This window comes from Molossus molossus, unplaced genomic scaffold (assembly GCF_014108415.1).
Source record: "Molossus molossus isolate mMolMol1 unplaced genomic scaffold, mMolMol1.p scaffold_m16_p_4, whole genome shotgun sequence".
Lineage (NCBI taxonomy): Eukaryota > Metazoa > Chordata > Mammalia > Chiroptera > Molossidae > Molossus > Molossus molossus.
The window spans coordinates 22,380,935-22,396,534 of record NW_023425377.1 but is presented as its reverse complement, the minus strand read 5'-3'; the positions used below and the strand labels follow the sequence as shown (position 1 = coordinate 22,396,534).

At 37.5% G+C, this 15,600-nt stretch overlaps 1 protein-coding gene across 3 annotated transcripts in view; it reads right to left on the bottom strand.

The window, feature by feature from the left end:
• The window catches only part of DCTN4 (dynactin subunit 4), a 38,266-nt gene that overhangs the window by 9,801 nt on the left and 12,865 nt on the right, over positions 1-15,600 (bottom strand). For 2 of the 3 annotated variants that reach the window (XM_036240181.1, XM_036240184.1), the window contains exons 4-11: positions 12,638-12,681; positions 10,416-10,523; positions 9,163-9,183; positions 8,675-8,748; positions 8,052-8,164; positions 7,649-7,758; positions 2,344-2,417; positions 64-118 (exon numbers count right to left, since the gene is read on the bottom strand). In XM_036240181.1, the coding sequence (XP_036096074.1) occupies positions 64-118; positions 2,344-2,417; positions 7,649-7,758; positions 8,052-8,164; positions 8,675-8,748; positions 9,163-9,183; positions 10,416-10,523; positions 12,638-12,681 (599 nt within the window). The remainder of the gene's footprint in view (positions 1-63; positions 119-2,343; positions 2,418-7,648; positions 7,759-8,051; positions 8,165-8,674; positions 8,749-9,162; positions 9,184-10,415; positions 10,524-12,637; positions 12,682-15,600) is intronic. The other variant, XM_036240182.1, reaches the window with a different exon arrangement.

The window sequence follows — 15,600 nt, the reverse complement described above, 5'->3', positions numbered from 1 at the left end:
ATATCTTCCATCAATGAATTCTTACTTTTCCTGTTAATAAAGCAAAGCAAAGCAAAGTACTACCTTCATGTAGCGAAGGTTGGGAATCGACATGATCCTCACTTCTGGGATATAATTGCTGTGCATGAATAAAAAAATGCATTAAGAGAATCTGGAGTCTGATAAAGCTATTATTATTTTACTGCAGCAAAGAAAAGATTTCTTCACGTTAATTAGAACATGTCAAATAAAAAGTTTTAGAGAATCTTATCACCACAGTAAGAACTTAAGACATTAAACCATGTTTGTAATGAGTTTTTTCTGAAATCCTATGTATACTTTGTTTAGAGCCTACAGATGTGTGGGTATCATGGAAGATATATATTTTGAGATTTTATTAATTCATTTCTACAAATCTAAAAGGTTATTATAAGATCCAAGAATGAATTAATAACACATTGTAGGAGTGTAAAACCACTACCACATACTTTTATATAGTACTTACTATGTGCCAGGCAATGTTTTAAGCACTTTTCAAATATGAACTCATGTACCCTTCACTGCAACTACATTAAATAGGCATTATTAGTACCCCCATTATAAAGGTGAAACAACTAGGTTTGGGGAGAGAAGTAACTTGCTGGTAAGTGGCCAGAATTCAAACCCAGGCAGTCTGGCTCCAGGGTTCTTGCTCTTACCCACACTATGTTATGCTGTCTTTCTAAATAAGACCACAGAATTGTACTCACATGTATTGTTTTAGACTCAAAACTGTCCAAGTTCAGATCCCAATTCAGTATTTATATATTAAGATATTTCTTTGTAAAAACCCAGGCAAGATATTTACCTCTTTGTGCTTTGGTTTTCTCAATTAAAAAAAAATTTTTTTCTTTATTGATTTTAGAGAGAGGGAGAGAGAGAGGGAAACATTGATGAGAGAATATCGATTGGCCACCTCCTACATGCCTCCCACTGGGGATTTGGCCTACAACCTGACCAGGAACCGAACCAGCAACCTCTTGGTACACGGGTCGATGCTCAACCACTGAGCCACACCAGCTGGGCTGGTTTTCTCAGTTTTAAAATAAGGACAATAGCCATGGCTGGTTTGGCTTAGCAGTTAGAGTGTTGGCCCAAGGACCAGAGTCTCAGGTTCAATTCTGGTCAAGGGCACGTCCTTGGTTGCGGTTCAGTCCCTGGCTCTGGTCGGGGTCCTGCGGGAGGCAACCCGTTGAAGTGTCTCTCTTACATGGATGTTTCTCTCTCTATCTATCTCTCTCTCTCTCTCCCTCCCTCCCACTCTATCCGAAGATAAATGGAAAAATATCCTTCTTCTCACAACCCTGAGAGGGAGGCAGACTGGCATTCCCATTTCAGAGATGAAGGAAATAAGTTTAGACATAAAGAGTAAGTAACAGGCTCTATATGAAGTCCTTTTAGTTCCTTCCTCCTAACTCACCAGACCAGCACTTCTCAACCTTTGGACTGCCAGTGATTTTTTTTAGGATCAAACCATTTCATTGAGGGCCTTCAGGGAAGGGTCAAAGTGCTGGAAGGAGATCCTACATCCTTTGCCTGGCCAGGATCTGCCCCCAGCTTCATAGCTGCCAAAAGCACCAGTGTCTTTTTAATTGCCGTATAATATTCTACAGCACTAGTGTTTCTCAATGTAATCAACTATTTCTTTGATAATGTTTGATCAGCTTGACAATGAAATTGCTTCTAGCTTTGGTCATCAAAATGTTGCAATATACATCCTTATTAATCTTTAGATACTGGTACTTTGTTGTTGTTGATTTTATATTTTTTGCTAAGTTGAAAGCTATCTATTTTCCTTAGTAGCTTCTGAGCTTCCTGCTTTACTTAGGACATATTTTCTCACCCTAAAGAGAAGACAATATTTTCCAAAATACTTTTCTTGTTTGACAAGTAATTTTCATACACAAAAATTTCCTTCTACTGACAAGTCCCAGTGAGTTAACATTAACTTAATCACCCAGTTAAATAAAATGAACATTGTTACAGGGATACTCTTCAATCTGCTATACTGTTCTTGTTATTTTTTTACTTTAATATTTAAAAGATCATTTCCAAACTTTGGTACTTTATAATCTGTCATGAATGACGAGTGACTCTCCACCCAATAATCAACCTACCACACTGCCTGAGACCACGCTATCACTTTGTCACTAATATAAACACACCCTGGATTCTGTCTATAGATTTGCCTTGAACTTCATGGTATAAATAGGAACAGAACAGCAAGATTATTTTGATGTAGTTTTTCTTTTCTTGTTTAAGCCAAGAGTAAGCACATTTGACAATGAAAACAAAAACCAAAAACACCAATCCCAAAATACTCACACAGCAACCAGCTGAATTTTAAATTTGATAGATGTTGGATTAAATTCTGGCTTGCTCAAATTATGTTCACATTTCTAAAAAGAAAAAAATGTATAATATTTATCAGAGGAAAACAAGACCACTCTCTGCTGATCATGGGAGCTAAGTTAAGAAGGATAGTATTTACTGAGTTTTGTTTTATTTTGTAAGACCACATGTTTTGAAATAGTGTATGCTACAGATAACCAAAATATACAAAAGATGTTCTGAACTTCTGGACATAAGCAACCACACTATCAAATATTACTATACCTTTTCAGTGTTTCAAAACTACTGAAATAAAACTAATATATTGAGTACTTACTATAGGTGCTGAACAATGTTGATTTATCTTCTTTCTTGTTTTCTTTTACACATTATTTTTTAGGCCTTTTGATTTCCTCTCTACTAGCCTAAAAGGTATACATTCTTGGTTTAAGTAGATTTAAACATCACATCAATTTATGAGGTAGGTGTCTTACTATCTCCATTTCACAGATGAAAATGGGGCACAGGAAGAATACATTATCTGTGCAACTTCACAGAGCCAGTAGGAACTGAAGCTGAGATTTAAATTCAAGTAGTATGATTCCAGATCTCATGCTTTAAAATACAGTAACAACTATTTATTTATTTCTTGAATGGGTACTACATGCACCTGGTTAAAAAAATGTTTTAACAGTACAAAAAAGGTACAATGTAAAGATACCCATTACCTGTCCCCTTGTTCCTCTCCCCAGAGCTAACCAGTTCTCACGTGTTTTCTCAGACAGCCCATACACATAAAAGTATACGCATACATCAACTTTCTTTTCCACAGTAACACAAAAGGGAACATTCTTCTGTCTTTGATTTTTTTCCACTTAATCTATCTTGGAATTCTATACCAGCACACAGAGAAGTGCTTCTGTATCCTACTATATCAATTTCTATGACTTTTTTAAGCAGACCCAAACCGATGGGTGTTTCCATAATTTTGCTACTACAAATAATGCTGCAATAAGTACTCTTATACATCCATTATTTTTCACATGTGTAAATGTATATGTAATTTCTTAAAAGTGGATCAATGGGTACACATTTGTTATTTTGATAGATATTAACAAACTGATAACTTCTGCCAACCTGATAACTTATGAAATGGTATTTCACTGTAGTTTTAACATACATTTCCCTGATTATTGTGTAAGTCTGCGTATCTTTCCTATTTACTGGGTCTTTGGATTTCCTCTGCCATGACTTGTATGTTAGTATCTAAAGGTTATTTTTATACTGAGATATCATTTCCTTACTGATTTGCTTAAGTTCTTTACATACCCTGCATACTAATCCTTAGTTAATTATATACCTTACAAATTACATTTCTCAGTCTATGGTCTATCTTTTCATTTTTTGTGGGTTTTGTCTAAAGTAGAAGTACAAGTTTTACTCTTAATGTGTCAAATATAAAACTTCTTCCCCTTTATAATTTATGTTTGTCTTGCTTATGAAATATTCCCTTACCCCAAAATCATTAAGATATTCTCATATTTCTTTTTAGAAGTTTTGCTCTCCATATTTACTCTTTAAAGTACCCAATATTCCTAAAATTCACTTTTGTGTACAGTTTATTTTTTCCATATAATCATGTGGCCTATTTCCCCCAATGATTTGCAATGCCATATTTAGTAAAATCAAGTTTCCTCACGTGTGAGTCTTTCTGCGTTCTCTATTCTAATAGTCTTTTAATCTAACATATGCATGTTTTCTTTTTTTTTTAAATTTTTTTTTATCATCCTCACCCGAGGACATTTTTCCATTTTTTTGTTCAGGTAGAGTGGGAGGGAGAGAGAGGAACAGAGAGAGAGAGAGAGAAACATCGATGTGAAAGGGACACATCAAGTGGCTGCCACCCGCACAACCAACCAGGGCCGGGGACAAACTGCAACCGAGGTACGTGCTCTTAGCGGGAACTGAACCCGGGTCTCTCTGGTGTGCGGGCCGATGCTCCTACCGCTGCGCCAAACAGGCCAGGGCGGAAGCGTAGTGATTTTAGATCTTTCTTCTAATTTATACCTTCAGTGCTACAAATCCCTCTAACCACTGCTTTCACTTCATCCCACAAATTTTGATAAGTTGTGTTTTCATTCATTCTCATTTAGTTCAAAATATTTTAAAATATCTCTTAAGATTTCTTCTTTGACCTATGTGTTATTCAGAAGTGTGTTGTTTATTAATCTACACATATTTGGAAATTTTCTAGTAATCTTGTTATTAATTTCTAGTTTAATTCTATTTTAATTTGAGAGCAATCGATTTCTTTCTTTTTTTTTAAATCCTTACCCGAGGATATGGTAGTGATTGTTTTTTTATTGATTTTTTTTGAGAGAGGGAGTGAGGGAAAGAAACATCAATTGGTTGCCTTCCACACGAAGAACCTGTAACCTTTCAGTACATGGGGTGATGCTCCAACCAAGTCACCCGGCCAGGACTGATTTCTGTTCTTTTAAATAATTATATTTAGCAATTGATGGATATGACATGACCAAGTTCAACTATGTCCTTACTGATTTTTTGTATGCTGTATCTGTCCATGTGTAAGAGAGGGGTGTGGGAGTCTCCAACTATGATAGTAAATTTACCTTGCAGTTCTATCAGTTTCTGCCTCATATAGTTTGACACTATTTTTAGGCACATACACATTAAGCATTGTTTTATCCTCTTGGAGAACTGTTTTCCATTAGTAATGCCCTTCTTTTTCCCTGATAATTGTCTGTCCTTACTTTGAAATCTGATCTGTCTGAAATTAACACTAATGAAAAGAAAGAACCCTTGCTTTCTTTTCATTAGTGTTAGCATGGTATATTTTTCTCCACTTATTTATTTTTAATACTCACCTGAGGATATGTTTTATTGATTTTTATTTTTAATTTTATTTAACTTTTTTTTTGAGAGAGAGAGAGACACTGATAGAGAAACATCAATCAATTGGTTGCCTCCCGTATGCACTCTAACCAGAGATTGAACCTGAAACCTAGGCATGTGCTCTTACCAGGAATCAAACCTGCAGCCTTCTGGTGTGTGGGACAACGTTCCAACCAACTGAAGCACCTGGCTAGGGCTCCATTCATTTACTTTTTTTTTTTTTTTTTTAATCCTCACCCGAGGACATTTTTCCATTTTTTGTTCAGGTAGAGTGGGAGGGAGAGAGAGGAACAGAGAGAGAGAGAAAAACATCGATGTGAAAGGAACACATCGAGTGGCTGCCACCCGCACAACCGACCAGGGCCGGGGACAAACTGCAACGGAGGTACGCGCCCTTAGTGGGAACCGAACCCGGGTCTCTCAGGACCGCAGGCCGACACTCTAACTGCTGAGCCAAACCGGCCAGGGCACCACTCATTTACTTTTAATCCATATGTGACTTTATATTTAAAGTAGACTTTTCCTTTCTTTTAAAAATAATTTAAATTATAGAAATTTTCCATTACCCAACTTCAATAATTAGCAATTTGTTAGCAATAATAGCCAATCTTATTTAATCTACATTCTAATCCATTCCCCATGCTTGATTATTTTGAAACAAATTCAGACATTACGTCATCTCATTCATAAATATTTTCTTATGTATCTCTAAAATACAAAGATTTTTTTTTTTTTATCCTCACTCGAGGACACTTTTGCATTTATTTTCAGATAGAGCAGAGGGAGAGAAGGAGGAAAAGAGAGAGAGAAACATCAATGTGAGAGAGACACATTGAGAGAGACCCACACGACCCCAACCGGGGCCAGGGACAAACTGCAACCGAGGTACATGCCCTTAGTGGGAACCGAACCCAGACTCTCCGGTCTGAAGGCCAACGTTCCAACTGCTGAGCCAAACTGGCCAGGGTATAAAGATATTTTTTAAAGTAATTAACACACCCTGGCCAGGTGTCTCAGTTGGTTGGAGTATCGTCCCATACACCAAAAGGTTTCAGGTTCAATTCCCGGTCAGGGCACATATCTAGGTTGTGGGTCCTATCCCCAGCTGGGACATGTACTGTATAGGGGGCAACTGATCTGTTTCTCTCTCACAGCAATGTTTCTCTCTCTATCAATAAACATATCTATTTTAGAGAGTTTATCTCTCTAAAATCAATAAACATATCCTCCAGTAAGAATATTAAAAATATATATAACAATACCAATATTATTCCTAAAAAACGAATAATTCAATAGCATACAAAAATACAGTATTTAAAGCATACAAAAATACAGTATTTAAATTTCCCCAAAGGTTTCATACATTTTTTTTCCTTCCTCATTCTTCCCCTTCCTCCCTTCTTTTCTGGCCCCCTTCTTTTTTCTGTTTTGTTTAAATCAGGAATTAAAGTCGACACACAGTGTTTGATATGCCTCTTAAGTCTCTTCTAATCTCACACAGTGTTATTTGATAACAGTAGACACTATTCATATATGGTTATTTAAATGAATTAAGATGAAAGATTCAGCTGGCCAGTGTGGCTCAGTGGATTGAGCGTCATCCCGTGGACTGAGAGGTGTGGTTTGATTCCAGGTCAGGGCATGTGCCCAGGTTGCAGGCTCCATCACCACTAGAGGGCATGCAGGAGGCAAGCCGATTGATGCTTCTCTCTCACATCCATGTTTCTGTCCCTCCCTCCCTTTCCCTTCCCCCGTCTCTAAAAAGAAAAAAAGAAAATCAATAAAAATAAAAAATAAAAGATGGAAGATTCAGTCACCCAGTTGTACTATCACATTTCAAGTGCTCAGCAGCCATATGCGACTAGTGGCAACCATGTCGGACTGTGTGATACTGAATATTTTCATTATCACAGGAAGTTCTGTTGGATAGGTCTGATCTAAAAGGTTTCCTTTTATTCTTTTTCTTTTATAATTTATTTATTGAAGTACCTCTGTTGTTTCTTCTATGGATGTCCAGAGCCTGGATCTTGCTAATTTTTCTTCTTTCTTTATTTTAAATTGATTATTTTTTATTAGTTCTCTTTGTTTCCTCTCTACTAAACTAATAGTTATATATTCTTTCACTATTCTTTTAGGGGTCAGTACTATAAACTTCAGATACTTCGGTTTCCACATCTGTGAATAGGGGTAATAATAGTACCTACCTCACAGAATTGTGAGGATTGAGTTTATGTTGTAAACATTTAAAATAGTGCCTGGACACCTGTGCATTCTCTATATTTACTACATTCCAGAGATTTGATATTGGCCAGACCCAATCACGTTTACTTTATTTTTGCTTTTCCCTGGTACAAACAGCAACTCCACAGAATGCAATCCTTACCCGGCAACGCAGGGACCGTTTGATCAGAAGATGTTTGTGACGAGGATAGAGCTGAGAAGCACAGATTGGTTGGAAGTCAGGCTGTAAGAGGCGCTGCTGAAGGGTGGTTACTAGCACAAAAGGCAGAAACCAGGCTTAGTTTAGTGACTTGCTCAATATCAGACTTATACAAAATTATTACATAAAACAATACTGCTTTTGTGAATAGTGTTCTTCAAAAAATTATCATATAGAATTGGACATTTTCAAACATTTACTTCTATTACATCTACTTTATTTTCTACATAATTCATTTTATTACTAATAACTACACTATTAAAAATCTCAAAGCACAAAGCATAAGAGTAATAAAAGCTGAATTAGTTGTAAAATATAAACAAAGTAGAATCAAGTATAAAATTACCCTCTGTTAAATTGACTGGTCTTGTATAATAGTCTTCAGGCAGAGGTTCCACTTCATCTACAGCTTGAGCTGGTTCAATCTTTATCTCTTTCTGGTCCTCTCCTTCTTTAAGGCTAAAAGAGAAAAAGTAGTAATTTCTCAAGGGTCCACCCAATTATCCTCAAAGTCTATGATATAAAAAACTGAAGTACTACCCTGGCCGGTTTGGCTCAGCAGTTAGGGCACTGGCCTGTGGACCAGAAAGTCCCAGGTTCGGTTTCCGCTAGGCACGTACCTAGGTTGCGGTTTGTCCCTGGCCCCGGTTGGGGTCATGTGGGTGGCAACCAGTCGATGTGTCTCTCTCACACCGATGTTTCTCTCTTTCTCTTCCTCCCTTTTCCCCTCCCACTCTATCTGAAGATAAATGCAAAAATGTCCTAGGGTGAGGATAAAAAAAAAAAAAAAATTGAAGTATTCCTCTACTGTAGAATATTCTTTCTGTTTAGGTCTCTTCTAAGTATGAGAATCTTTGTCACCATTGGAAACTCTTATTTATGTATTTATTTATTTAAAGATCACATTCCCTCAATATTCAGTTTGATACCTGCTTTTTTCCTTCAAAGGCACTTAATGTCCAAACTTACGAAAGTCCAGCAAGGGTACTGATGGTTGCACCAGCTCGTGGTCGCTGAAGCCTGGTTCCAAGACCATACTTGTCCTAAACAGAGTTTAGAAATTCTGTTTAGAAATTCTACCTTTAAACACCCTACTTATCAAAAGAAAGAATTTGGGTGGGACAGCATGAGAAGCTCAGGGAAATAAGCAAAAAACAAGCAAACAAAAACTAAAACAAACTGATTTGAAAGCTTCCTTCAAAGAAAAATGTAGCCCCACATCATCTTATTCTTCAAATAATAATAAAAGAACCAAACATGGAAACTGACACTACATTAATATGGTAAAACTGAACAAAATGTGATTTTTTTAAAACTAGTAATCTAAAAGTATCTGAAGTATGGCTTAGACCAGAACTATGTGGAGTGTTTAAGACACATGATGAATGTCTTCTTGGAACACCAGTGATCATTGCTAACTTCTTCAGGGTTAGCAAGTACCATAAAAGAGAACTTACCACTACATGAATAGTATGTTGCTGTAGGCCCCCAAATAGCAGCAGGTTGCAACAAAGACAAAAAAAAATGTAGCATAAGATAGAAGCAAACTCATACAGCAGGCAGGTTATATGGGAAAGTTGGAAGAATGATGCATTTAATTCAAATCCCTCTCCTAAACACTAGTGCATATGCTGTTTGTATCACTGGACTATGCAGAAAAACTCACTAAGACTTCATTGAAGTCTTTAGCCCATGTAGATGCTTTGCAAGTTTTAATGCTTTATTAAATTCTAGGTATTTTTATATGGACCTTACCAATTCTTAGGATTTCAATGGCTTAACCAACGCTCATGTGGAGGCAGTATGACAGTTATTTAATCTACACAGATAAAATTTGCTCAACTGTAAAATGGGGATAAACCGTCTATTCCACAGAATTACTGTGACAACTAAATAAAACACTATGTGTAAAGTGCTTAGCACAGTGCTTGACACAACATTCACTGCCATTCAACAAATAGTATTCGTTAAATGCCAACCTGCTTGGCTCCAAGCAAGCACACAGAAAACAAATTGTTCTGTGATAGCAAATAAAACTCAGGGACAATAACAAAAGCTCCAAATCCTAATCTCTTGCTTCTGATTGGTATCATACAGACTAGTAGAGAATGACTCCCATAAACACTTCCCATCAAAAATTACATTTGTGTATATTACTATTTATTTTGTTTTTGGGCTTTTTTTTGTTGTTGAAAGTATTACAGATGACCCCCTTCCCCCCCATATTGCTATTTTTTTAAATACATAAATATACTGTGTAAAAGTCAGCATTTTTTATTATGAAAAAATATAGGAAGGTGCCCCCCCAAATTATAACTAGAGCAGGAAAACCACTACCACCAGGATGTCAAAGCTGGGCTATATGGTAATATGAATAAAAATCTACCACTTCTGAATTTTGTAATATCCAAAAGCTGTAACAGTTCTGTTGTGCCTACAGAACCAAACACTAGCCTGTTTGGAAAATAATCAGAAGAGAAAGGGGAGTGATGAAGAAAGAAACACAAATATCCTTAAAACTCAGAGAACTAATGATGTGGTAAAAGCAGTAACTGCTGAACTTAAAGACCTATAATCTGAGGAACCTTTCTTTGTTACTCATCCTTCAGGAACCCAGGGACAACGGCCACTTTCTGAAATAGTCACTGTTCTTACGCCACAAAGATCTTGATCAATGAACCGCAAACTGCTTTCTGTCCTACGGTCTCACCGAAAAAGCCAAAGGCATATAGTTTCTACGCCGCGCCAGTTTCTTGCGATCTCGTTCAACCTTCTCTTTCTGAGCAAGCTGCTGGTAATATTCAATCAGTTTGTTCATCTGTAAAAAAATCAGACTCAGTATTTGTTTCACAAAAAAGCTAACAGGAAACATATGAAATTAATCAACTACACTGACTAGACACATAATAAACAGAGAAGACAAATTATCAAGGTGGCAGGTTTGCCCTTTTCTTCAAAGAAAATTTATCTTCATTACGTGATCTATTTTGGAACTGAAATGGAACCCTCAAGGTCAACAACAGGAAGAAATGGGCAATGAGAAGGCTGGGAAATGTCATGCTCTCTCGGAACTGCTCTTTCACGTCAGTACTTAATTTCCCTCACAAACGCTCCAATTTTTTCTGCATGGCCACAGAACCATGTATTTCTAAGAATGTGACATTTCATACTCTATTTTCTCCCCAACTCCATCATACATTTTAATTTTTTAAATATATTTTAACAATAAACATGTTAATTTTGATAATAAAAATGTTAATTTTTTAAGTTCAAACAATACACAAACATAAAAAATAAGTGAAATTTCTCTTTTACCTCCTGTGCCTAAATCTATCTGACTCTCACCAGAGATATCCCCTATTAGATTTCTTTCTTACATATTTATAGGCACAGGTATGATATTAAATTTTGCATACATTAAAAAAAACTCATGTATAGACACACAGCTTTTATATGTATAAAAATAAATACAGGTCTTTGTATTTTTCATATAAGATAAAGACTTAAAACATTCTTTTCCACTGAACATATCATAAACTTCCCATTCAGTACAAATACATCTACCTCATTCTTTTTAAAGGCTGCATCTTATTATACAATACAGATATCCTATCAGGTATTTAACCATTTCCTATGATAGGACTTAATGGTTTCTTGGTACCCATGCTTGTCCTCTCAATTCAGTAACAATTATGTTTTAGAAACACTAACCTAATCCTGTTGGGTCTTTGCTTAAAACCTTTAAAGGCTTCTTGGACTCCTTAACTTGGTCTACATGGTCCTTCATGGTCTGACAGCAAATACTTCTCTCCAGCTGCTCGATGTAATGCTCCACTCGTCGCACTCACCTTGTCTACAATTTGCTTTGCTTCTTCCCCTTATAAGCTGCTTGCACATGGTGTTCCCCTGCCTTGAATGCTTCCCTACCTGTGCCTCTGTCCTCAAATCTTAGCAACATCCTCAGAAATGGACCAAACTAGCTGAACTTCCCCCTAATACATGTCCACATGGCACACTCTCTCTCCTTCACATTACTTAGTTTTCCCTCTACGTGGGGATTACTTGATAGATTTTGTTTTCCCATTAGACTTAAGCTCTGTGGAGATAGGGACTATGTATCCATATTTGTCAGGACATTCCCCAGCACATTATAAGTGCTTGATAAACATATGATAAATGTATATATATATTTTGTACATAAATGTACTTATTTCTGTAGGTCAGAGTCCAGGAAGTAAATAGCTGAGAGCTCTAGAAATTTGTACTAATTTACACTAACAATAGTATATGTAAAAAGGTCCAAATCCCCACATCATCATCCAGGATATTTTCAGTATTTCTAATTTTTGCTGATGTCATAAGTGGATAATTACAAATTGTGGTTTAATTTTCAGTTTGTACATACATACTTCATTTCAATAGTATTTCATTATCTTCCTCACATTCTAGTTCCAGGGGCAAAAATAATGAGCTCTAATGTATACTACAGATATCAATTCTCTGTGAACTGTCAAAGGATGCTCCAGTCACAATTCTAGAAGCAACCACTGTTAAGTCAAAGGGCACCTTCTAAATTAGTGGTGTTTCCAGGAGTTAAGATGTCTATATGTTGATGATACTTCTAAGAGTATCTGAGAACAAATGGAACCGCAACTTAGTTGGTGGGTATGTGAAAAACAAAAACATGTACTTTTCTTTTTCCAATTCACAACGTGAGTACAGAACTAAAACTATACCTAGGTTTTTCTATTGGCTTAATGGGGAAAATCTGCCATTGTGATTTAATGTCTTACAATGAGAAACACTGTGTAACAGACACCAAAATACACATCATGGATTTCTAAGCACAGGCCATATCCACTGATAAAATGGACAATCTTCAGTCTTTCTCCCCATCTTTTCTTGTTTCATCCTCTCTCTAATGACCCTTACCCGTTGAGTGTGAGGATTTTCAGGTTCCTGCCAGCCACCAGTAGCTGTAAAATAAAGAAACATTAAAAAGAATTTTATTTTCACAAAAATAGGTAATCTGCAGGCCACAAAATAAAATTGAAAAACATAAAATCACAGAACTTCTAAGACAGAGTCTTAGAAATTATATAGACCAGAATGCTCAGAATAAAATTTTTTCTTTAAATATAACCATGGGATAATGATCACCACCACAGCTAACACAAGCTTCTGTGCCAGGCACCTGAAATGTATTGCATTTCATTTTATTCTCTGTGAGGTAGGGACTCATTATTAGCTTATTCCACAAATGAGGAAATCAAGGCTCAGAGAGTTAAATAACTTGCCCAAAGTCACACAGATAAGTAAGTGGTAAAGCCAGGATTCAAATTCTAACTCCAGAGACCCTGTTCTTATCTGCAACACTGTGTGATTTCTATGTTTTATGACTCTGGTTTGTTAAATACTTTCTTACATAAAAAACACACAGCACAAATCATAAAGGAAAAAGACTATCTAGAAAGCTAGAAGTAAGGCCATAATGAATACCTTCAACAACCGGTACTGCAACAGCTGGATACCCATCTACAAAAAAGGAACCTCTAGTCCTGGCTGGTTTGGCTCAGCGGTTAGAGCACTGGCCTGCGGACCGAAGAGTCCCGGGTTCGGTTCCCGCTAAGGGCATGTACCTCGGTTGCACTTTGTCCTCAGCCCCGGTTGGGGTCGTGTGGGTGGCAGCCACTTGATGTGTCTCTCTCACATAGATGTTTTTCTCTCTCTCTCTCTTTCTCCCTTCTGCTCTATCTGAAGATAAATGCAGAAATGTCCTTGGGTGAGGATAAAAAAAAAAAAAAAAGGAACCTCGCCCTGGCCGGTTTGGCTCAGCGGTTAGAGTGTTGGCCTGCGGTCCTGAGAGACCCGGGTTCGGTTCCCGCTAAGGGCGTGTACCTCGGTTGCAGTTTGTTCCCGGCCCTGGTCGGTCGTGCGGGTGGCAGCCACTCGATGTGTCCCTTTCACGTCGATGTTTCTCTCTCTCTCTCTGTTCCTCTCTCTCCCTCCCACTCTATCTGAACAAAAAATGGAAAAATGTCCTCGGGTGAGGATAAAAAAAACAAAACAAAAGGTACCTCTACCCTACCTCACAACACATTCAAAACTTACCCTGAAACGGACAATAGATGTACATGTAAGAGCTAAAACTATAATTTTTTTTTTAATTGTCACCTGAGGATATTTTTCCATTGATTTTTAGATAGAGTGGAAAAGAGAGAGGGAGAAAGAGAGAGAAAACACCAATGCGAGAGAAACACATCAATTGGTTGCCTCCCACACAACCCTGACCAGGGCCAGGGATCAAACCTTCAAACCTGCAACCCAGGTATGTGCCCTTGACTGGAATCAAACCCACGACCTTTCAGTACACAGGCTGATGCTCTAACTGCTAAGCCAAACCAGCCGGGGTGAAATATAATCTTTCTATAAGAAAACATCAGTGAAGATCTTAGTGACCTTAGGTTAGCCTAAGTTTCTTCACTAGTATACAAAAGACACAAACTATAAAGTAAAAATTTGATAAATTGAACCTTGGCAAAATTAGAAACGTGTTCTTCAAAAGACACTGATGAGAAAAAAAGGCAAGCCACAAACTGAGAGAAAATATTTGCAAAACATATATTGCATGAAGGACTTGTATCCAGAATACATAACTGTTACAACTCAATAAAAAGACAAAAGCTCAGTTCAAAAATAGGCAAAAGAGCCCTGGCCGCTTTGGCTCAGCGGTTAGTTAGAGCGTCGGCCTACGGTCCTGAGAGACCCGGGTTCGGTTCCCGCTAAGGGCGCGTACCTCGGTTGCAGTTTGTCCCCAGCCCTGGTCGGTCGTGCGGGTGGCAGCCACTCGATGTGTTCCTTTCACATCGATGTTTCTCTCTCTCTCTGTTCCCCTCTCTCCCTCCCACTCTACCTGAACAAAAAAATGGGAAAATGTCCTCAGGTGAGGATAAAAAAAAAAAAAAAATAGGCAAAAGATTTGTACAAATATTTCACCAAAGAAAACATATGGATGGCAAATAAGCACATTAAGAAAATGCAGCCCTGGCTGGTTTGGCTCAGCGGTTAGAGCGTCGGCCTGCGGCCCGGAGAGACCCGGGTTCGGTTCCTGCTAAGGGCATGTACCTCGGTTGCAGTTTGTCTCCAGCCCTGGTCGGTCGTGTGGGTGGCAGCCACTCGATATGTTCCTTTCATATCAATATTTCTCTCTCTCTGTGTGTTCCTCTCTCTCCCTCCCACTCTACCTGAACAAAAAAAAAAATAGAAAAATGTCCTCAGGTGAGGAAAAAAAAAAAAATAAGAAAATGCAAATTAAAACTACAAGGAGGTAGTTCTACACACATTAGAATGGCTAAAATGAAAAAGACTGACAATACAAAGGGTTGTTTAAGAACTGGAATTCTCCTTACATTGCTGGTGAGGATCCAAATGGTAGAGCCACTTGGGAAAATAGTTTGGCAGTTTCTAGCTGTTAAACATACACTCATCCTATAACCTAGCAATTCCGCTCCTAAATAATTACACAAGAAAAATGAAAACAGCCCTGGGCAGTTTGGCTCAGCGGTTGGAGCATCAGCCTGTGGAACAGAGAGTCCCAGGTTCTGTTCCCGCTAGGGGCACGTACCAAAATAAAATAAAAATAAATAAATAAAAGAACAATAAAAACATATCCACTGAGCCTTGTAGGCAAATGTTCATAGCAGTTTTATTCATGAGACAACAACTGGAAAAACCCCAAATGTCCATCAACTGGAGAATGACTAAACAAACTGTGGTATATCCACACAACAGATACACTACTCAACAATAAAAAGCAAATATATGGGAACCTCAAAAGTATTATGCTAAATGAAAGAAGATAGACACAAAAGACTATGTACTACAAGACTCCAATT